The sequence below is a fragment of the Mauremys reevesii genome, linkage group 4, assembly GCF_016161935.1.
Source record: "Mauremys reevesii isolate NIE-2019 linkage group 4, ASM1616193v1, whole genome shotgun sequence".
NCBI lineage: Eukaryota > Metazoa > Chordata > Testudines > Geoemydidae > Mauremys > Mauremys reevesii.
Window position 1 is genome coordinate 150,697,447 of NC_052626.1, and position 16,861 is coordinate 150,714,307.

General features: G+C 66.3%; 2 protein-coding genes across 5 annotated transcripts in view; one reads left to right on the forward strand and one right to left on the reverse strand.

Moving 5' to 3' along the window:
- The first annotated feature begins 202 nt into the window (after nt 1-202).
- LOC120403735 (sulfotransferase 1 family member D1-like) lies at nt 203-7,822 on the forward strand. Its single transcript, XM_039535281.1, has 8 exons — nt 203-390; nt 1,996-2,144; nt 5,080-5,205; nt 5,535-5,635; nt 5,711-5,837; nt 6,169-6,263; nt 6,559-6,739; nt 7,689-7,822. Exons 2-8 carry the CDS (start codon nt 1,997-1,999, stop codon nt 7,799-7,801), a joined length of 891 nt encoding a protein of 296 aa, XP_039391215.1. The 5' UTR covers nt 203-390; nt 1,996; the 3' UTR covers nt 7,802-7,822.
- Nucleotides 3,426-16,861, reverse strand: part of SGF29 (SAGA complex associated factor 29) — a 46,336-nt gene continuing 32,900 nt past the window's right edge. For 2 of the 4 annotated variants that reach the window (XM_039535276.1, XM_039535279.1), the window contains exons 4-11: nt 12,842-12,914; nt 12,694-12,758; nt 12,218-12,347; nt 11,829-11,975; nt 11,130-11,165; nt 10,857-11,019; nt 9,915-10,055; nt 3,426-3,759 (exon numbers count right to left, since the gene is read on the reverse strand). In XM_039535276.1, coding sequence (XP_039391210.1) covers nt 9,939-10,055; nt 10,857-11,019; nt 11,130-11,165; nt 11,829-11,975; nt 12,218-12,347; nt 12,694-12,758; nt 12,842-12,914 — 731 coding nt within the window. In that variant the 3' untranslated portion in view covers nt 3,426-3,759; nt 9,915-9,938. Of the gene's footprint in view, nt 3,760-9,882; nt 10,056-10,856; nt 11,020-11,129; nt 11,166-11,828; nt 11,976-12,217; nt 12,348-12,693; nt 12,759-12,841; nt 12,915-16,861 lie in introns of those variants that run through there. The other 2 variants (XM_039535280.1, XM_039535277.1) reach the window with 2 other exon arrangements.

A 16,861-nucleotide genomic window follows, 5' to 3' on the forward strand; every position in this document is an offset into this window, starting at 1 on the left:
AGAGGCGGGGGAGGGGCCCCAGGCTTCGGGGGAGGATCCTGGAACCTTCTCCCCCCCGCGCGCAACCTGAAGCGGGGAGGGGAGGGGAGGGGAGAGGGCTGTGGGGGGACCATGGGGCCCAGGGACCCCTCCCCCACCGGCGTGGGGGGGGGGGCGGGGATGGGGAGGGGACCCAGGCGTCCGAGAGGGTGCCCCGGAGCGCTCGGGAGGGGGACCACAGAGAGATGAACAAGGGGAGGGACCCAGGCATCCGCCCCCCTCCCACGCCCCACGGCGATGGGATCAGCCCCTCATGGCCCCTCTCCACGGTCCCGCCCGCCCCTGGCTCCGCCGATAAGACCCGCCCGGCCCCGCGCAGACCTTCCCCGGACGCCGCCGAGCCCCGAGCAAGTGAGTGGGGTGGCTCCCAGGCCCCACCCGGGGCCCGCAGCACGGGCAAAACTGGGGCGCCGGGCCCCCAGGACCCGCCTTTCTGCTGCGGGGACCCTCCTGCCCCCCCCCAACAGAAAGGGGCAAGTGTGTGCCCCCCCGCCCCCGAGCTCTGCCGGTGCCCCTCAGTCCTGCCCCACAGCCCTGAGCTCCCACCCCCCAGCTCTGCCGGTGCCCCTCAGTCCTGCCCCACAGCCCCTCACTCCCACCCCCCAGCTCTGCCCGTGCCCCTCACTCCCGCCCCACAGCCCCCGCCCCCAGCTCTGCCGGTGCCCCTCACTCCCGCCCCACAGCCCCCGCCCCCAGCTCTGCCGGTGCCCCTCAGTCCCGCCCCACAGCCCCCGCCCCCAGCTCTGCCGGTGCCCCTCACTCCCGCCCCACAGCCCCCGGCCCCAGCTCTGCCGGTGCCCCTCAGTCCCGCCCCACAGCCCCTGCCCCAGCCTCTGCCGGTGCCCCTCAGTCCCGCCCCACAGCCCCCGCCCCCAACTCTGCCGGTGCCCCTCAGTCCCGGCCCCCAGCCCCCGCCCCAGCTCTGCCGGTGCCCCTCAGTCCCGCCCCACAGCCCCCGCCCCCAGCTCTGCCGGTGCCCCTCAGTCCCGCCCCACAGCCCCCGCCCTCCAGCTCTGCCGGTGCCCCTCAGTCCCGCCCACAGCCCCTGCCAGCCCCCGGCCCCAACTCTGTCGGTGCCCCTCAGTCCCGCCCCACAGCCCCTGCCAGCCCCCGGCCCCTCAGCTCTGCCGGTGCCCCTCACTCCCGACCCGCAGCCCCTGCCAGCCCCCTGGCCCCCAGCTCTGCCGGTGCCCCTCAGTCCCGACCCACAGCCCCCGCCCCCAGCTCTGCCGGTGCCCCTCAGTCCCGACCCACAGCCCCCGCCCCCAGCTCTGCCTGCGCCCCTCACTCCCGACCCAGCCCCCGCCCCCAACTCTGCCGGTGCCCCTCAGCCCCGACCCGCAGCCCCCAGGCCCCCCGCTCGGCCGGTGCCCCTCAGCCCCGACCCGCAGCCCCCTGGCCCCCAGCTCTGCCGGTGCCCCTCAGCCCCGACCCGCAGCCCCCTGGCCCCCAGCTCTGCAGGTGCCCCTCAGCCCCGACCCACAGCCCCCGCCCCCAGCTCTGCCTGCCCCTCAGTCCCGACCCACAGCCCCCGCCCCCAGCTCTGCTGGTACCCCTCACTCCCGACCCGCAGCCCCTGCCAGCCCAGCCCTGCCCCCAGCTCTGCTGGTGCCCCTCACTCCCGACCCGCAGCCCCTGCCAGCCCCGCCCCCCCCTGCTGGTGCCCCTCACTCCCAACCCGCAGCCCCTGCCCCCAGCCCTGCCGGTGCCCCTCCCTCCCGACCCGCAGCCCCCTGCCAGCCCAGCTCTGCCCCCCAGCTCTGCCGGTGCCCCTCACTCCTGACCCGCAGCCCCTGCCAGCCCAGCCGTGCCCCCCCCAGCTCTGCCGGTGCCCCTCACTCCCGACCCGCAGCCCCTGCTAGCCCAGCCCAGGGCCCCCCCCAGCCCAGTCATAGGCTCTAGCTGGGGGAGGGGCTGGCTATCTCCAGAGTGGCTCTTTAACCCTCACTCTCCCAGGATGCAGCCGGCCGAGGAGACTCCGCGTCCAGCCATGATCCCCATCCGGGGAGTCCCGATGATCAAATACTTCGCTGAGAACTGGGGGGAGGTGGAGGGATTCCAGGCGCAGCCGAATGATCTCCTGATCTCCACCTACCCCAAATCCGGTGAGTGCCTCCAGCCTGCCCCGTAGCCCCTCCGGGCAGGGCCGGGGCAAGGATATTTTGTGCCCTGGGCGAAACTTCCCCCTTGCGCCCCCTCCCCCTTCCCTCCCCGAGCATCGTTTATAATAAACTTTCACAAATGAATCCTGCGTCCTGGGGCCTCGTTCGGCAGCGTTAACACAGAGAGAACAGTCACGGTATTAGGCTGCGGCCTGGGGAAAGGTTTGAGGAACCCGACTCACATTTCTTTGGTGACACGACGTAATATCCAGTGTCGCCAACCTCAGACATTCAGAGCTCATGAGCTGCCCCCCAGAATCACTCGCTGTCCGACCTCTCAGGCCTCAGCCTCCGAGGAAACCCGCACAAGGCTTTTCCCATGAGCCCGGGAGCTCGAGTTCAAAACGCTGCTAGACACTAACAATCACGTTTCTCAGAGATACCGGCTTTGTGGTTAATCACAACAACCTGCAGCCCACTGATCTCCCCTTTGTCCTGGGATTGCGAGGGAGTTAAGGGGCTGCTTCGCCCGGAATGGTCCCCTGGAATAGGTGCTAACCCGGCTGTTAGATCCGAGTTCAGCTGTGACACTGGCAGCCCCTTGCCAGGCCTGGAGCAGAGCTCTGGGTAGCTCGAGAACCTGCCCCTCTCACTAACACAGGCTGGGCCAGTAAAAGATCTCACCTCCTCCACTTTGTCTCTTTGAAATAACGTCCCAGCACAAGGGATTGTATGAAATCGTGTGTCTCTGTAGCTAAGCCCTCTCACCCTGCTCCTTTTCAGGTGGTCAGAGTAGTAAGTTCAGGGACAGATTTGCAGAGCTTTGGGGTCTCCACTTGAAAATGACCTGACAACTTTCCAACTTTCCTGCAGCAAAAAAACTTTAGGACCAGACTCCAAAGAGAAACTGCTGAGCTCCAATTCATCTGCAAATTTAACACCATCAGTTTAGGACTAAACAAAGACTGTGAATGGCTTGCCAATTACAGGACCAGTTTCTCCTCCCTTGGTTTTCACACCTCAACTGCTAGAACAGGGCCTCATCCTCCCTGATTGATCTAACCTCGTTATCTCTAGCTTGCTTCTTGCTTGCATATATAAACCTGCCCCTGGAAATTTCCACTGCTTGCATCCGAAGAAGTGGGTATTCACCCACGAAAGCTCATGCTGCAAAACATGTTAGTCTATAAGGTGCCACAGGATTCTTTGCTGCTTCTACAGAACCAGACTAACACGGCTACCCCTCTGATACTTAACTTTCCAACTACTGCTGACAAGTGCTTTTTTCTAATGTTCTTTATAAAATCAGCCCCTCCCATAGGATTTCGTATGGTAAAGTTTGTCTTTCAATTTAAATTAATATTTACTGAAACTTCTGTTTCTATTTGACATTGACTCCGCTTATGCACAATACAGAATGTTTCTTACTTTACTGATCACTTCCTTATGTGGGAAGTGTGAAACCAACTGTCTTGGGATGATTGTCCTGGTGTTGGGGCTGTTTTATAATCCGGTGAATCACTGTGAAACGTCAGCTCCGTTCATTTCTTGGTGTGCCAGGGCTTTCTGCGCAGTTCAAAGAGCAGGATGTGTCATTGCAGGTGGGATTGTTTAAACACTGCGAATAAAGAGTTGGGGCGTAGTTTTGAAAGTCAGGTTAATGCAAATATCAAGGATTTAATCATGTAACTTTTTACATAGGTGGTTTTCTCATAGAAATCCCAGATTAATCCATACAGGGAAATACAACTGGACAGTCTGGGGGGGGGGGGTTGAGCTGTGGGGGCTTGGCCTGTGCAACGTGTGGGGAAGGGGACCCCCAGGGGCTGCAACGTACAACTCCCAGGTTCAGATCGGCGCCGCGAAGGTTTCCTGCCAAGCCAGCCAGCCGGGGATGGTCAGGAACATTTCCCGGGAACCCCCCTCTGCCTGGTGGCCACGGTTCACAGCAGCATCCCTCTAGTCCTGCACCGCCTCCTGCTGCCGCTCCCAGGGCAGGAGCCAACGCCGGGGCACAGAGGCGGCATCCGAGCGCGCAGCCGCCTCCTCCCCTGGCTCCAACTTTCCCGGCTCCCTGAACCGCGGGGCCCAAAGCAACTTCCAGCCCCGGCTGCTGCTGCGCTGGGGAAGCGCCCGGCCAGGAGCTCACGGGCTGGAGAGCGGCAGGAGCCGGGAAAGTTGGAGGCGGCTGCGCGCTCGGATGCCGCCCGCCGCCCCTGTGCCCTGCAGATCCCTGGAGCCCTCCGGCAGGGGCGGGGGGTGCGGCTGCTAGTGGCACCGCCGCCTTTTGCAGGGCTGCTGCCCCCCTGCGCCGCACCGGCTCCTCCATGGCTGGGGGGCGCCGCTTTTCGGCTCCCCCCAGCCACTTGGTGCCCCAGGCGACCGCCTAGTTTGCCTAGTGATTGCACCAGCCCTGGTGCCCCTCACTCCCGACCCGCAGCCCCCTGCCCGCCTCCAGCCCTGCCGGTGCCCCTCACTCCCAACCCGCAGCCCCCTCACTCCCGACCCGCAGCCCCCTGCCCACCCCCAGCCCTGCCAGTGCCCCTCACTCCCGACCCGCAGCCCCCTGCCAGCCCAGCCCTGCCGGTGCCCCTCACTCCCAACCCGCAGCCCCCTGCCCACCCCCAGCCCTGCCAGTGCCCCTCACTCCCGACCCGCAGCCCCCTGCCCACCTCCAGCCCTGCCGGTGCCCCTCACTCCTGACCCGTAGCCCCTGCCCCCCCCTGCCAGGGCCCTCACTCCCCCCCCGCAGCCCCCTGCCCGCCCTCAGCCCTGCCAGGGCCCCTCACTCCCAACCCGCAGCCCCCTGCCCGCCCAGCCCTGCCCCCCCCCAGCTCTGCCGGTGCCCCGCCCCCCCGACCCGCAGCCCCTGCCAGCCCAGCCCTGCCCCCCCAGCTCTGCCGGTGCCCCTCACGCCCAGCCTGCCTGTCTCCTGCAGGTACCACCTGGATCAGTGAGATCATCGACATGATCTACAATGATGGCGACACCGAGAAATGCAAGCGAGACGCCATCTACATGCGAGTCCCTTTCCTGGAGTTCGCTGTTCCTGGGGTCCCCACCGGTAACGCGGCCTCGGCTCCTGGGGGGCGTGTGGGGAGGGGGCCGGGGGCGCCACGGGCGGGGTGGCGGGGTGCTGGGTGCAGGGGTCCGTGGGAGGAGGCCGGGGTGCTGGCTGGGGCGCCGTGGGCAGAGGGCTGTGGGAGGCGCCACAGGGAGGGGCAGGGGCGCCTCGGGAGGGGCGCCGGGGGCAGGGGCGGGGCAGGGGCGCCGCGGGAGGGGGCACTGGGGGCAGGGGCGCCACGGGAGGGGGCGCTGGGGGTAGGGGGCACTGAGGGCAGGGGGCAGGAGGGGGCGCTGGGGGCACCAGGCTCACCCCCCTGTGCCCCCCAGGGGTGGAGCTGCTCCGGAGGGACACTGCCCAGCGGCGCCTGGTGAAGACCCATCTCCCGGTGCAGCTGCTGCCGGAGTCGTTCTGGGAGCGGGACTGTCAGGTGAGGCTCCCCCGGGGGGGGGCGGGGGCGGGGTCTCAGCTGGGGGGCCGAGCCTGACCCCCGTGTCCCCCCCAGATGATCTACGTGGCCAGGAACCCCAAGGACGTGGCCGTCTCCTACTATTACTTCTACCAGATGGCGAAGGTGCATCCGGAGCCCGGCCCCTGGGAGCACTTCCTGGCTGACTTCATGGCTGGCGCAGGTGGGCGCGAGCTGGGGGCCCCGACGGGCGGGCTCTGGGGGGCCTGGGGGGATGGCCTGGCTGGGGGGGTGCAGGGGTCGGGGGAGTGCCTGGCTCGGGGGCCTGGGGGATTGCCTGGCTCGGGGCGCAGGGAGGGTGGGGATTGCCTGGCTCGGGGCGCAGGGGGATCGCCTGGCTTGGGGGCACAGGGAGGGTGGGGATTGCCTGGCTCGGGGCTCAGAGCGGGATCGCCTGGCTTGGGGGCACAGAGGGGTGGGGATCGCCTGGCTGGGGGGGCGCGGGGGGGGCGTGCGAGGGGACGGGGGGTCTCTGAACTGTCGGCCCCCCGCAGTGTCGGTCGGGTCGTGGTACCAGCCCGGCCGGGGCTGGGGGGAGAAGAGACGGGAGCAGCGACTGCTCTACCTGTTCTACGAGGACATGAAGGAGGTGAGCCCCCGGCCCCTCCTGGCCCCCAGGGCCCCCGGCTCCCGCCGGCTCTGAGCCCCGTCCGGCCCCCTCCTGGCCCCACTGCCCCCGGCCCCCAGGGCCCCCTCCCTGTCTCCCGCCGGCTCTGAGCCCGTCCTGCCGTCCCCAGGACCCCCTCCTGGCCCCCAGGGCTGCCCCGCCCCGGCTCCCCCGCCGGCTCTGAGCCCCGTCCTGCCGTCCCCCAGGACCCCCTCCTGGCCCCCAGCCCCTCCTGGCCCCCGCCCGGCTCTGAGCCCCGTCCCTGCCGTCCCCCCAGGACCCCCGGCGCGAGATCCGGAAGGTGCTGGCGTTCCTGGGGCGCCCCCCGGCCGAGGAGCTGGTGGAGGCCGTCGCCCGGCACACGGCCTTCGCCGCCATGGAGCAGAACCCCATGGCCAACTACCGCACCCTCCCCCGCAGCGTCATGGACCACAGCGTCTCGCCCTTCATGCGCAAGGGTACGGGGGGGCCATGGCGGGGGGGTCAGTGCTGGGGTCAGCGCTGGGGGTCAGTGCTGGGGTCAGCGCTGGGGGCCGGGAGCTCAGTGCTGGGGGGTCAGCGCGGGGGGGTCAGTGCTGGGGGCTCTGTGGGGCTCAGCGCTGGGGGCTCAGCATGTGCCAGAGGGTTCAGGGGCACGGAGGGGTCAGTGCTGTTGGGGAGGTCAGTGCTGGGGGCTCTGTGGGGATTCAGCGGGTGCCAGGGGCTCAGGGGCACGGAGGGCTCAGTGCTGGGGCTCAGCGGGTGCCAGGGGCTCAGGGGGCACGGAGGGTCAGCGCTGGGGCTCTGTGGGGTTCAGCACTGGGGGCTCAGCGGGTGCCAGGGGCTCAGGGGCACAGAGGAGCTCAGCGCTGGGGGCTCAGCGGGTGCCAGGGGCTCAGGGGCACAGAGGAGCTCAGCGCTGGGGGCTCAGTGGGTGCCAGGGGCTCAGGGGCACAGAGGAGCTCAGCGCTGGGGCTCAGCGGGTGCCAGGGGCTCAGGGGCACGGAGGGTCAGCGCTGTTGGGGGTCAGTGCTGGGGGCTCTGTGGGGATTCAGCGGGTGCCAGGGGCTCAGGGGAGCACGGAGGGTCAGCGCTGTTGGGGGCTCAGCGCTGTTGGGGGCTCAGCGGGTGCCAGGGGCTCAGGGGCACGGAGGTCAGTGCTGTTGGGGGTCAGTGCTGGGGGCTCTGTGGGGCTCAGCGCTGGGGGCTCAGCACTGGGGCTCAGCGGGTGCCAGGGGCTCAGGGGCACAGAGGAGCTCAGCGCTGGGGCTCAGCGGTGCCAGGGGCTCAGGGGCACGGAGGGTCAGTGCTGTTGGGGTCAGTGCTGGGGGCTCTGTGGGGATTCAGCGGGTGCCAGGGGCTCAGGGGCACAGAGGGGCTCAGCGCTGGGGGCTCAGGGGGCGCAGTGACCCCACTCTCCTGCCCCAGGTGTGACGGGCGACTGGAAGAACCAGTTCACGGTGGCGCAGAACGAGCGATTCGACGCCGACTACGAGAGGCAAATGGAGGGAACCGACCTGAGCTTCCGGATGGAGATCTGAGCCCCCGCGCCCCTCCGCCCCAGATAAAGCTGAGTCCCCTGCTCTGCTCCGCTCTGCGTGTGGGTCACTGCAGCCCTGGCCTCCACCAGCAGGGAGCGCCGCGGGGAGGGGCACTGTGGGGAGCTGGGGGAACTTTCTCCACTTCTCAATCCCGCCCCTCTGCTGTAGGGATCTGACTCCAGTTCCACTTGCCTCCCTGCCAGAGCCTCTTGCATAACCCGCCCCCACATCTCCAGTGAGAGCAGGCTGGGGGGAGGGGAGCCCGGACGCCTGGGTTCTCTCCCGGCTCCGGGAGGGGAGCGGGGCTCAGTGGCCAGAGTGGGCTGGGGGGAGGGGAGCCTGGACGCCTGGGTTCTCTCCCAGCTCCGGGAGGGGAGCGGGGCTCAGTGGCCAGAGCGGGCTGGGGGGAGGGGAGCCCGGACGCCGGGGTTCTCTCCCGGCTCCGGGAGGGGAGTGGGGCCCAGTGGCCAGAGCAGGCTGTGGGGAGGGGAGCCCGGACGCCGGGGTGCTCTCCCAGCTCCGGGAGGGGAGAGGGGCCCAGTGGCCAGAGCGGGCTGGGGGGAGGGGAGCCCGGACGCCTGGGTTCTCTCCCGGCTCCAGGAGGGGAGCGGGGCTCAGTGGCCAGAGCGGGCTGGGGGGAGGGGAGCCCGGACGCCTGGGTCCAGAAGGATAACTAACCCTTGAACCCCCAATGCCGGGAATGGTGCCCAGGCAGCCGGGCGGGGAGCCAGAACCCAGGCGTCCGGGCAGCGGGGGATAGTTAATGAACAAACCTGAGAAAGGGTCAGGAAGGCAGGCGGAGGGGAGGGGGGGGGCAGGGCTCTGGGCAGTGCGGCAGGAGCTGTGGGGGGGAGTCACACAGCCGGGGTGTTTGGGGCAATTGGCTGTTTCACTCACCCCTGGGGGGTAACAGCGCAGCCCCCATTAGATCTGGGGGATCCCCCCAGCTAAAGCCAGAGGCATCTGAGACTCCCAGCAGCTCCGCCTCCCGAGCCGCAGGCCTGACCTGCTGCTGACATCCCCACCCTGGGAGGGCCACGCCTGCCCCCCGGCCCGGTGCCCGTCAGCAGCCTGGGGCCCGTGGGGCGGCTGCAGGGCGGTACTGGGAGAGCCCTGGCTCCACGGCCCTGGCACTGCCCAGTGCCCACGGGCCACACACCATGGGCTGGGGTTGGCCCCAGGGGGCCAGGACCCTGACAGAGGCCACGGGGCGGGGGGGGGACCTGGCGTTAACCCAGAGAGAGGCCTGGGGCTCAAGGAAGGTTTTTACTCATGCAGGAAGCCCGGGGGTGCCGGGCTCTGACCCGCCGGGGCTACAACCCGCCGCGCCCGGGGGTGCTGGGCTACGACCTGCTGGGCCCGGGGCTACGAGCCGCCGGGGCTCTGACCCGCGCCGGGGTGCCGGGCTACGACCCGCTGGGCCTGGGCTACGACCCGGGCTGACCCGCCAGGCCCGGGGGTGCCGGGGCTACGACCCGCCGGGCCCGGGGGTGCCGGGCTCCGACCCACCCGGGCTCTGACCCGCCGGGCCCGGGGGTGCTGGGCTACGACCCACCAGGGCTCTGACCCGCCAGGCCCGGGGTGCCGGGCTCCTGACCCACCAGGGCTCTGAGCCGCCGGGCCCGGGGTGCTGGGCTCTGACCTGCCAGGCCCGGGGTGCTGGGCTCTGACCCGCCGGGCCGGGGGTGCCGGGCTACAACCGCCCCGGGCTCTGAGCCGCCCGGGGTGCGGGGCTCTGAGCCGCCAGGGCTCTGAGCCGCCGGGCCCGGGTGCTGGGCTCTGAGCCGCTGCCCGGGGTGCCGGGCTCTGAGCCGCCCGGCCCGGGGGTGCCGGGCTCCGACCCGCTGGGGCTCTGAGCCGCTGGCCCGGGTGCTGGGCTCTGACCCGCCGGGCCCGGGGGTGCCGGGCTCTGAGCCGCCGGGGCTCTGAGCCGCCGGGCCCGGGCGTGCTGGGGCTACAACCCGCCGGGGCTCTGAGCCGCCGGGCCCGGAGGCTCTGCTGGAACACGCTGAGCTGCCTGGCTCCGTGGGGCGCGGTTCCCTCGTGACCTCGGCACCGGCAGGAAGCACAGCAGAGCACAATGGGGGGGCGGAGAAGCCTTTATTATACTCACGGGCGCCCCCGAGCTCCCCCCCCCTCACTTCTTCTTGGTCTCCTTACAGGCCACCACGTATCTCTGGGCCACGTTGAGGGGCGGGGAGTAGCCGTCCGCGTAGGACGTGTCCTCAAAGAGCACCGAGTAGTCGTCCTGGGGCTGGAGAGAGCGAGCGTGAGCCGCCGGGCCCCCCGGCGCATGGGAGCCAGCGCCCCAGCAGGGGCCAGGCCCTGCCCCCCTCAGCCCTCCCGGCCCCTCGGCGCATGGGAGCCAGCGCCCCAGCAGGGGCCAGGCCCTGCCCCCCTCAGCCCTCCCGGCCCCTCGGCGCATGGGAGCCAGCGCCCCACCAGGGGCCAGGCCCCGCCCCATTCCCAGCCCCCCAGAGCCCCCGGCCCTCGGCACATGGGAGCCAGTGCCCCACCAGGCGACAGGCCCGCCCCATTCCCTGCCCCCTGAGCCCCGGCCCCTCAGCGCATGGGAGCCAGCGCCCACCAGGGACAGGCCCTGCCCCATTCCCTGCCCCTGAGCCACCCCGGCCCCTCGGCTCATGGGAGCCAGCGCCCCACCAGGGGACAGGCCCCGCCCCATTCCCTGCCCCCCTGAGCCCCCCGGCCCCTCAGCGCATGGGAGCCAGCGCCCCACCCGGGGACAGGCCCCGCCCCATTCCCTGCCCCCCTGAGCCACCCCGGCCCCCCAGCGCATGGGAGCCAGCGCCCCACCAGGGGACAGGCCCTACCCCATTCCCTGCCCCCCTGAGCCACCCTGGCCCCTCGCCCCGGGGCGCTTGGGAGCCAGCCCCCCACCGGGGCCAGGCCCCCACCCCATTCCCGGCCCCCCTGAGCCAGCCAGTCCCCGCCCTGGGGCTGGATCAGAGCCAGCACCCCCCCCAGGGGCCAGGCCCCTGCCCCATGCCCCCAGCCAGTCTCGGATCAGTGCCCCGAGAGGGGAAGGGCCCCTTACCCGCTGGGGTGGGGCGTGGATCAGGGCCCGGTAGAAGCAGGTGGTCTGGGGATACAGCGCCAGCACCAGCTGGTCCTTCTGGAACAGCGCCTCGGGGTCTGTCTCAGGGTTCGCCTTCCACTGGGGCAACGGGATGATGCGGCGGCGGCTCAGGGTGTGACGCCTGGGGCGGGGGAGAGACAGGGTGAGGCAGGGACCCCCCTCTCTGGAGGAGAAAGCCTCCCCATCACCACCACCTTCCCCTCTCCGTTCCGCTCCTCTCCTTTCACTTACTCTTTGCCTTCTTCATCGATATCATCCACCTCGTACCTGCAAAGAGAGGAGATGTCGCCATGAGGGGATAGGCAAGCGGAGGACCTAAGGCTGTGGGACCATAGAGCCATCTCCATTGAGCGGCTAGAGAGGCATTACTATGCAGCGCGTAATGGAGAACCATAGAGCCATCTCCATTGAGCGGCTAGAGAGGCATTACTATGCAGCGCGTAATGGAGAACCATAGAGCCATCTCCATTGAGCGGCTAGAGGGTTTCTATACCCCTGGAATTGCAATACCACAGAACCATCTGTGTCAGGTCCCTAAATAAGCACACTCCAGCACCATAGAGCCGGCACCCTCGAGCAGCTAGAGGGGAGCCTCCATTCCTCTATGGCGGTAGAACCAGAGTCACACCTGCTGCAGAGTTGGAAAGGGGTTTCTATGCTACCAAGAGAGCAGAAACCATAGAGTTCCCATCCTGAAGTGGCTAGAGAGGTGTTTCCACCTCCCTAAGGTGGTACAACCATAGAGTTCCCATCCTGAAGTGGCAAGGAAAGTCCAGGAGATTGCAGGATCATAGAGCCATCTCCCTTGAGTGCCTAGATTGGCACTTCTATGCAGGACTGTCTGGGACCCCTTGTCACCCAGCTCTATGGCTGGATGCCCCAAGGTGGCTGACCCCCAAGAGCCCCAGGGGACCCACACCCGGTGCTCACTTGTTGGTGGCATGGCTGTAGCTCACCACCTCGGCCAAGATCCATTGCTCGTCCCCGTCCACAGCCTTGACGCGAGCTGCCACCTTGTCCCCCGGCTTGGCCACGTAATCACTGGCAGCGGGGATAGCGCCGCAGAGCGGGGGCGGCCTGCGGGGAGAGGAGGGCAAGGTTAGAATCACAGAATCTCAGGGTTGGGAGGGGCCTCGGGAGGGATCTGGTCCAACCCCCTGCTCAAAGCAGGACCAATCCCCAGCCAGATTTTTGCCCCAGCTCCCTGAAGGGCCCCCTACCCCCCTGGGTTTAGCAGGCCAGGGCTCAAAGCCCTGAGCTCCCCCCCAGCTGGGGTGTGGGGACACAGTCCTGCCCTGGGCGACCCCGGCGGCACTCACCTGTCCCCGGGCTTGCCGATCCACAGGGGCAGCGTCATGGCCGACTGCTGGAGGAGGGTCATGAGGACGCCGCGGCGCATGGTCTTGCGGGGCGGCTCGGAGTCGTTGTAGAGCCCAGCGATCTTGGCAGCTGCGGGTGGGGGGTGAAGGTGAGGTGAGCCCCACAGAGCTAGGGGGAGCCCCCTCTTCCTGCCCCCAGGGCCTCGGACCCTGTGTTCACTTGCCACCCAGCCTGGGGGCCCCACCTCCCCCATTCACCCCATTTACTAGACTGCAGGCCCTGGCTCCCCAACCCCAGCATCCCCAAGCAGAGACACCCAGCCCCAGGGGATCATGGGAGTTCCCGCCCTCCTCAGAGACGCTCCATCGTCCGAGCCCCAAGGGATGATGGGAGTTCCTGCTCATGCCGAGTGCCCCCAGTGTGGGGCTGGACCCCATGGCCTATTCTGGGGGGACGGCACGGGGGGGACACTCACCAATGCGCCGCTCCTCCAGAAGGGATTTGATCTCCGCGATCTTGTCCAGCGCCTTGCGTAGGATGCTGGGGGTCAGAGGGCAGATAGGGGGTGAGCAGTAGGGCTGGGCCATTGGCAGCTGTGGGGGGCGGGAAGGAGGGACACTCACTTGCACTCAGCCTCCGCATCAGCTTTGGCAGTTGTATAGAGTCCACGAAGCTTGGTCCGGTAATACGGGGAGACTGCAGGAGATGGGGGTGTTAGAACCCAGGAGTCCTGGCTCCCAGCCTCCTCTGCTCTAACTCTCCAGCCCCCACTCCCCTCCCCTGGGAGAGAACCCAGGAGACCTGGCTCCCAGCCCCCCCTGCTCTAACCCACCAGCCCCCACTCCCCTCCCAGAGCCAGGGAGAGAACCCAGGAGTCCTGGCTCCCAGCCCCCCCTGCTCTGACCCACCAGCCCCCACTCCCCTCCCAGAGCCAGGGAGAGAACCCAGGAGTCCTGGCTCCCAGCCCCCCCTGCTCTGACCCACCAGCCCCCACTCCCCTCCCAGAGCCGGGGAGAGAACCCAGGAGTCCTGGCTCCCAGCCCCTCCCTGCTCTAACCCACGAGCCCCCACTCCCTTCCCAGAGCTGGGGAAAGAACCCAGGAGTCCTGGCTCCCAGCCCCCCCTGCGCAAACCACCAGCCCCCCCGCCCCGCCCAGAGCCACGGCGAGAACCCAGGCGTCCAGGCTCCCAGCCCCCCTGCTCTAACCACCAGCCCCCACTCCCCTCCCAGAGCCAGGGAGAGAACCCAGGAGTCCTGGCTCCCAGCCCCCCTGCTCTAACCCACTCATAAAACCCCAAACCCCACAATCCGCACGCCCACTTGCCACCGTTTGGTTTTCTCTGGCCGGGGGCCCCCCAGGGGTGGCAGACGTAGGGGTTTTTATCAGGGTGGGGGTTGGGTTTCCTTCCAATCCCCTCCTCCCTCTCACCCTGGGGGGTTTCCCTTCCCCTGCACCTTGCGCCCTCCCTGGGCCCTTCATTCAAGCAGGTTGCCTGGTATGGAAGCCAGGCTCCCCGGCCTGTGAGTGCCGGGATCGCCGCTCAGGGCTGCACTAGCTCCCGCCGAGCCGAGCCACAGCTCCTACCACGGGTGGGAGTTCTGCCACTTCCTGCCCAGCGCCCGGCTGGGCCTTCCTGCTCTTTCACTGACCAGTTTGTTCCAAACCCTCCTCTACTGACCCCTCCGTGTGGGGCAGCTCCTCGGATGGCTCCGGTGTGGGACTCTCCCGCCCAGCCCCGCAGCCAGTGGCCTTAGCCTCCCCGGCAGCACCGCGATCCCCACTGGCCCCACGGCTTCCTGCTGCTGAGGGGCTTTAGTTTGTGGCGTTTGCTAGTTGCTCTCCAAATTCTTCTTTTTTTTCTTCTTTTTTCCCTGCCTAATAATACAAACTCTTGACTTGCCAGAGTTCATGCTCCTTCCTCTTTCCTCCGGCGGATTTACCGTCCAGTTCGCCTCTCCCTGCCTCCTTTCGGCTGTTTAGTCATGCGGGGAGTTCTTGGGCTGCTCACTGGGGTTTCCAAGTTGGGGTACACATTTCATTGGTGCCTCTATTATGGTGTGTTTAAAACGTTTCCACGCAGCTTGCAGGCATTTCACTCCTTTTCATTTCCATGTAACTAGCTTCCTCGTTCTTGCGTATTCTCCTTTTCTGAGCTAATGCTCCTGTGGTGGGCGTCTCTGGGATTCCTCCCGCCCTGCTCCCAAAGAAGGGTAACTGGAAGTACACGTTGATCGCCACTGCCCTGTGGTTCATCTCTGGTGACCTCTTGGACCAGATCCTGGGCTCCACTTAGGAGCACACCAAGAACTGCCTCTGCTCTCGGGGGTTCCAGGACCAGCTGCTCCAAGGTGTCTAGAACAAGCCGGGGTGTGTGTGTGAAGAACTGATGAAGAGGGCTACGGTAAATGGCACAGATGGTAAGGGCTGGAGGGACACCGCACCCCAAGTCACTTTGGTCCAGGGAAGTTTGGTAAGGGAGAAATATAGGTACAAATATGAGCTCTGTAGCTCTACCTTTGGCCATGGGTTACCTGGAGCGTGAGGACTTTCCAGGGGTATTATTCTGAGCCTTGGGAATCTGCTTCCCACTCCTGTTTTATGAGGTAAGGCCACTGGAGCCCCGTCGAAGCAGGTTCATATCAGAAGTCTGGCTCTGCCTCTCCTGGCTTATCTGTGGCCAGCAGGGAGGGCTGCGGGGGGAGAAACACCCTCAGGCCTTTGCCAGCAGAAAGTAACCGTTTGTCCCCAGGGGAGGCTTTGGAGAGTCCGTTGCTTTGCCAGAGTTGGCTCCTAACGCGAGTGAGACTCCCAGGGAGTTTCTGGAGGGTCCAGGGAGAGGGAGGTGGCTCAGGATAACGCCGCCGTCGGCTTTTCGAGGTTTGCCGTGCGTGGGGGGAGAGGCACCCTGCTGTGCTTTGTAAGCAGGTGTTGGGCCTGAGTTGCTGCACGGGGCTCATGACTGCCCCTGTGCTGGACACTGAGGCGAGGAGAGAACCGTGCCAGGCTCCTGGCCTCGCGTCTGAGGCAGTGAAAGTCACGGTACGAGTTGTGTCAGAAGCGCCAGCGGTTACAGCCCCTGCGGGGCACCTCTGCAGCCACTGCCTATCGCTAAGGAGTTTGCCAGAGGGTCCAGGGACAAGTGGGACCCCTCCCAGGAATGGAAAGAAAGCGACTGGGAGTGGTGGGTGCTGCCACCAGGTGCCCAGAAGCCCCAGTTCTGTCCGACACAGAAGCTGAAACTGCAGCTACTGCCCTAGTCGCCGTTTCTGGCCGAGTTGGGAAATCTTGTGGGACCGGGCGCAAATGTCATGCCTGCAGTTTTCAAAAAGAGACGGGTGTTGAGCGGAGCGAGGGATGTGAAAGCTGCCGCCATCGCCCAGCGACTAGCGGTTGCTGGAAGGAGCCCATGGGGCGCTGAAGTCTATGCGGGCGCTGGCTGTTACAGCTAGTTGGCCCCGATTTGTTATTTGGGTACAGGAGTGTCCCCCACAGAGCCCATGGGATTTCCCCCTTTTATCTCTGTGATGCTGACAGGCCAGCTCAGGTCAATAGGCCGATTCGCTAGTGGGTGACCACCACAGAAACGCTAAGTGAACTAATTCACTCGAATGTTCGTTTAGTGCAAAGGGAACGTGAATGCTCTTGTCTTCACGTATCTATGACCTCTGGACTGGTATCCATTACGTTATGTATATCCCTGTACTTAATTAACCCCACATCCAAAGTGTGTGTTAGCACTGAGATGAAAACTAAGGGAGGCTCGTTGTGGGCTATTCCATTACCACGCACACAGCGTCCAGCCCGGTAGTGACGTTAACCCACCAAAGGCGACTGGAGCCTTGGAAATGTAAAGGAAGAAGGTTGCTAACTTCAAAGCAAGGGCCACTGAGTTCTCGAGGGGAATTCACAGACACGGTCTGCATTCCTCACGCACCCCCGGCCAAGCAAGGCCCACGCGGGAACAGAACCCAGCTTTCTGGGCGAAGGCTTAAAAGATTCCTTGAAACTGTCTGGCCACTCACAGGGAAGCCTTCCACATGGAAGAGACAGATCCCCAAAGTTACCCTGGGTATCCCTGGGAGACTCATGGAAAACTCCCAGATCACCACATCTCTGCTATCGCTTTGGACTTAGAAACCTGGGTTCACCTGTTACTGCATTTCACCTGCTTTACCCTCTCAAGAGCTCATTCCCTTTGCTGAGCTAATAAACCCTTAACTTGTGTACTAGAGAAATCGGCTGCCAGCGCAGTCTCTGGTGCGAGATCCAGAGGATCCGTTGGGGTGAGTGACGGGCCCTTTGGGGTTGGGAGTGAGCTGATGGGGTGTGTGTCACCAAGTCCCGTGTGCCTGCGTGGTAAGATGTGCGCACGGGGACTGTCCGTGGCTCCATGGGAATGGAGCGACCCAGGAGCGCACAGGTCTCACTGGCTGGGTGAAATCTAATGACAGAACCACACCCCAGCTTGGGGGGGCCTGCCCTGTTTCTGACTGGGGATTGGCACGTGCAGCTGTGAGCCACTCCAGCCAGCGGGACAATTGGCGTAGTCGGCAGGAGTGACATCCACAGGTCAACTGGGCTTAAAACTCAGAACCCAGCACTAGGTAAACTGTACATTTGATATCAGGAGTTTTAAGGGTT

Excerpts from the sequence above, each read along its gene's own strand:
- LOC120403735 (XM_039535281.1), top strand. The coding sequence starts at position 1,997 with ATGCAGCCGGCCGAGGAGACTCCGCGTCCAGCCATGATCCCCATCCGG. Across the intron at positions 5,206-5,534 it reads TGTTCCTGGGGTCCCCACCG|GGGTGGAGCTGCTCCGGAGG; the intron begins GTAACGCGGCCT and ends TGTGCCCCCCAG. Across the intron at positions 5,838-6,168 it reads TGACTTCATGGCTGGCGCAG|TGTCGGTCGGGTCGTGGTAC; the intron begins GTGGGCGCGAGC and ends GGCCCCCCGCAG.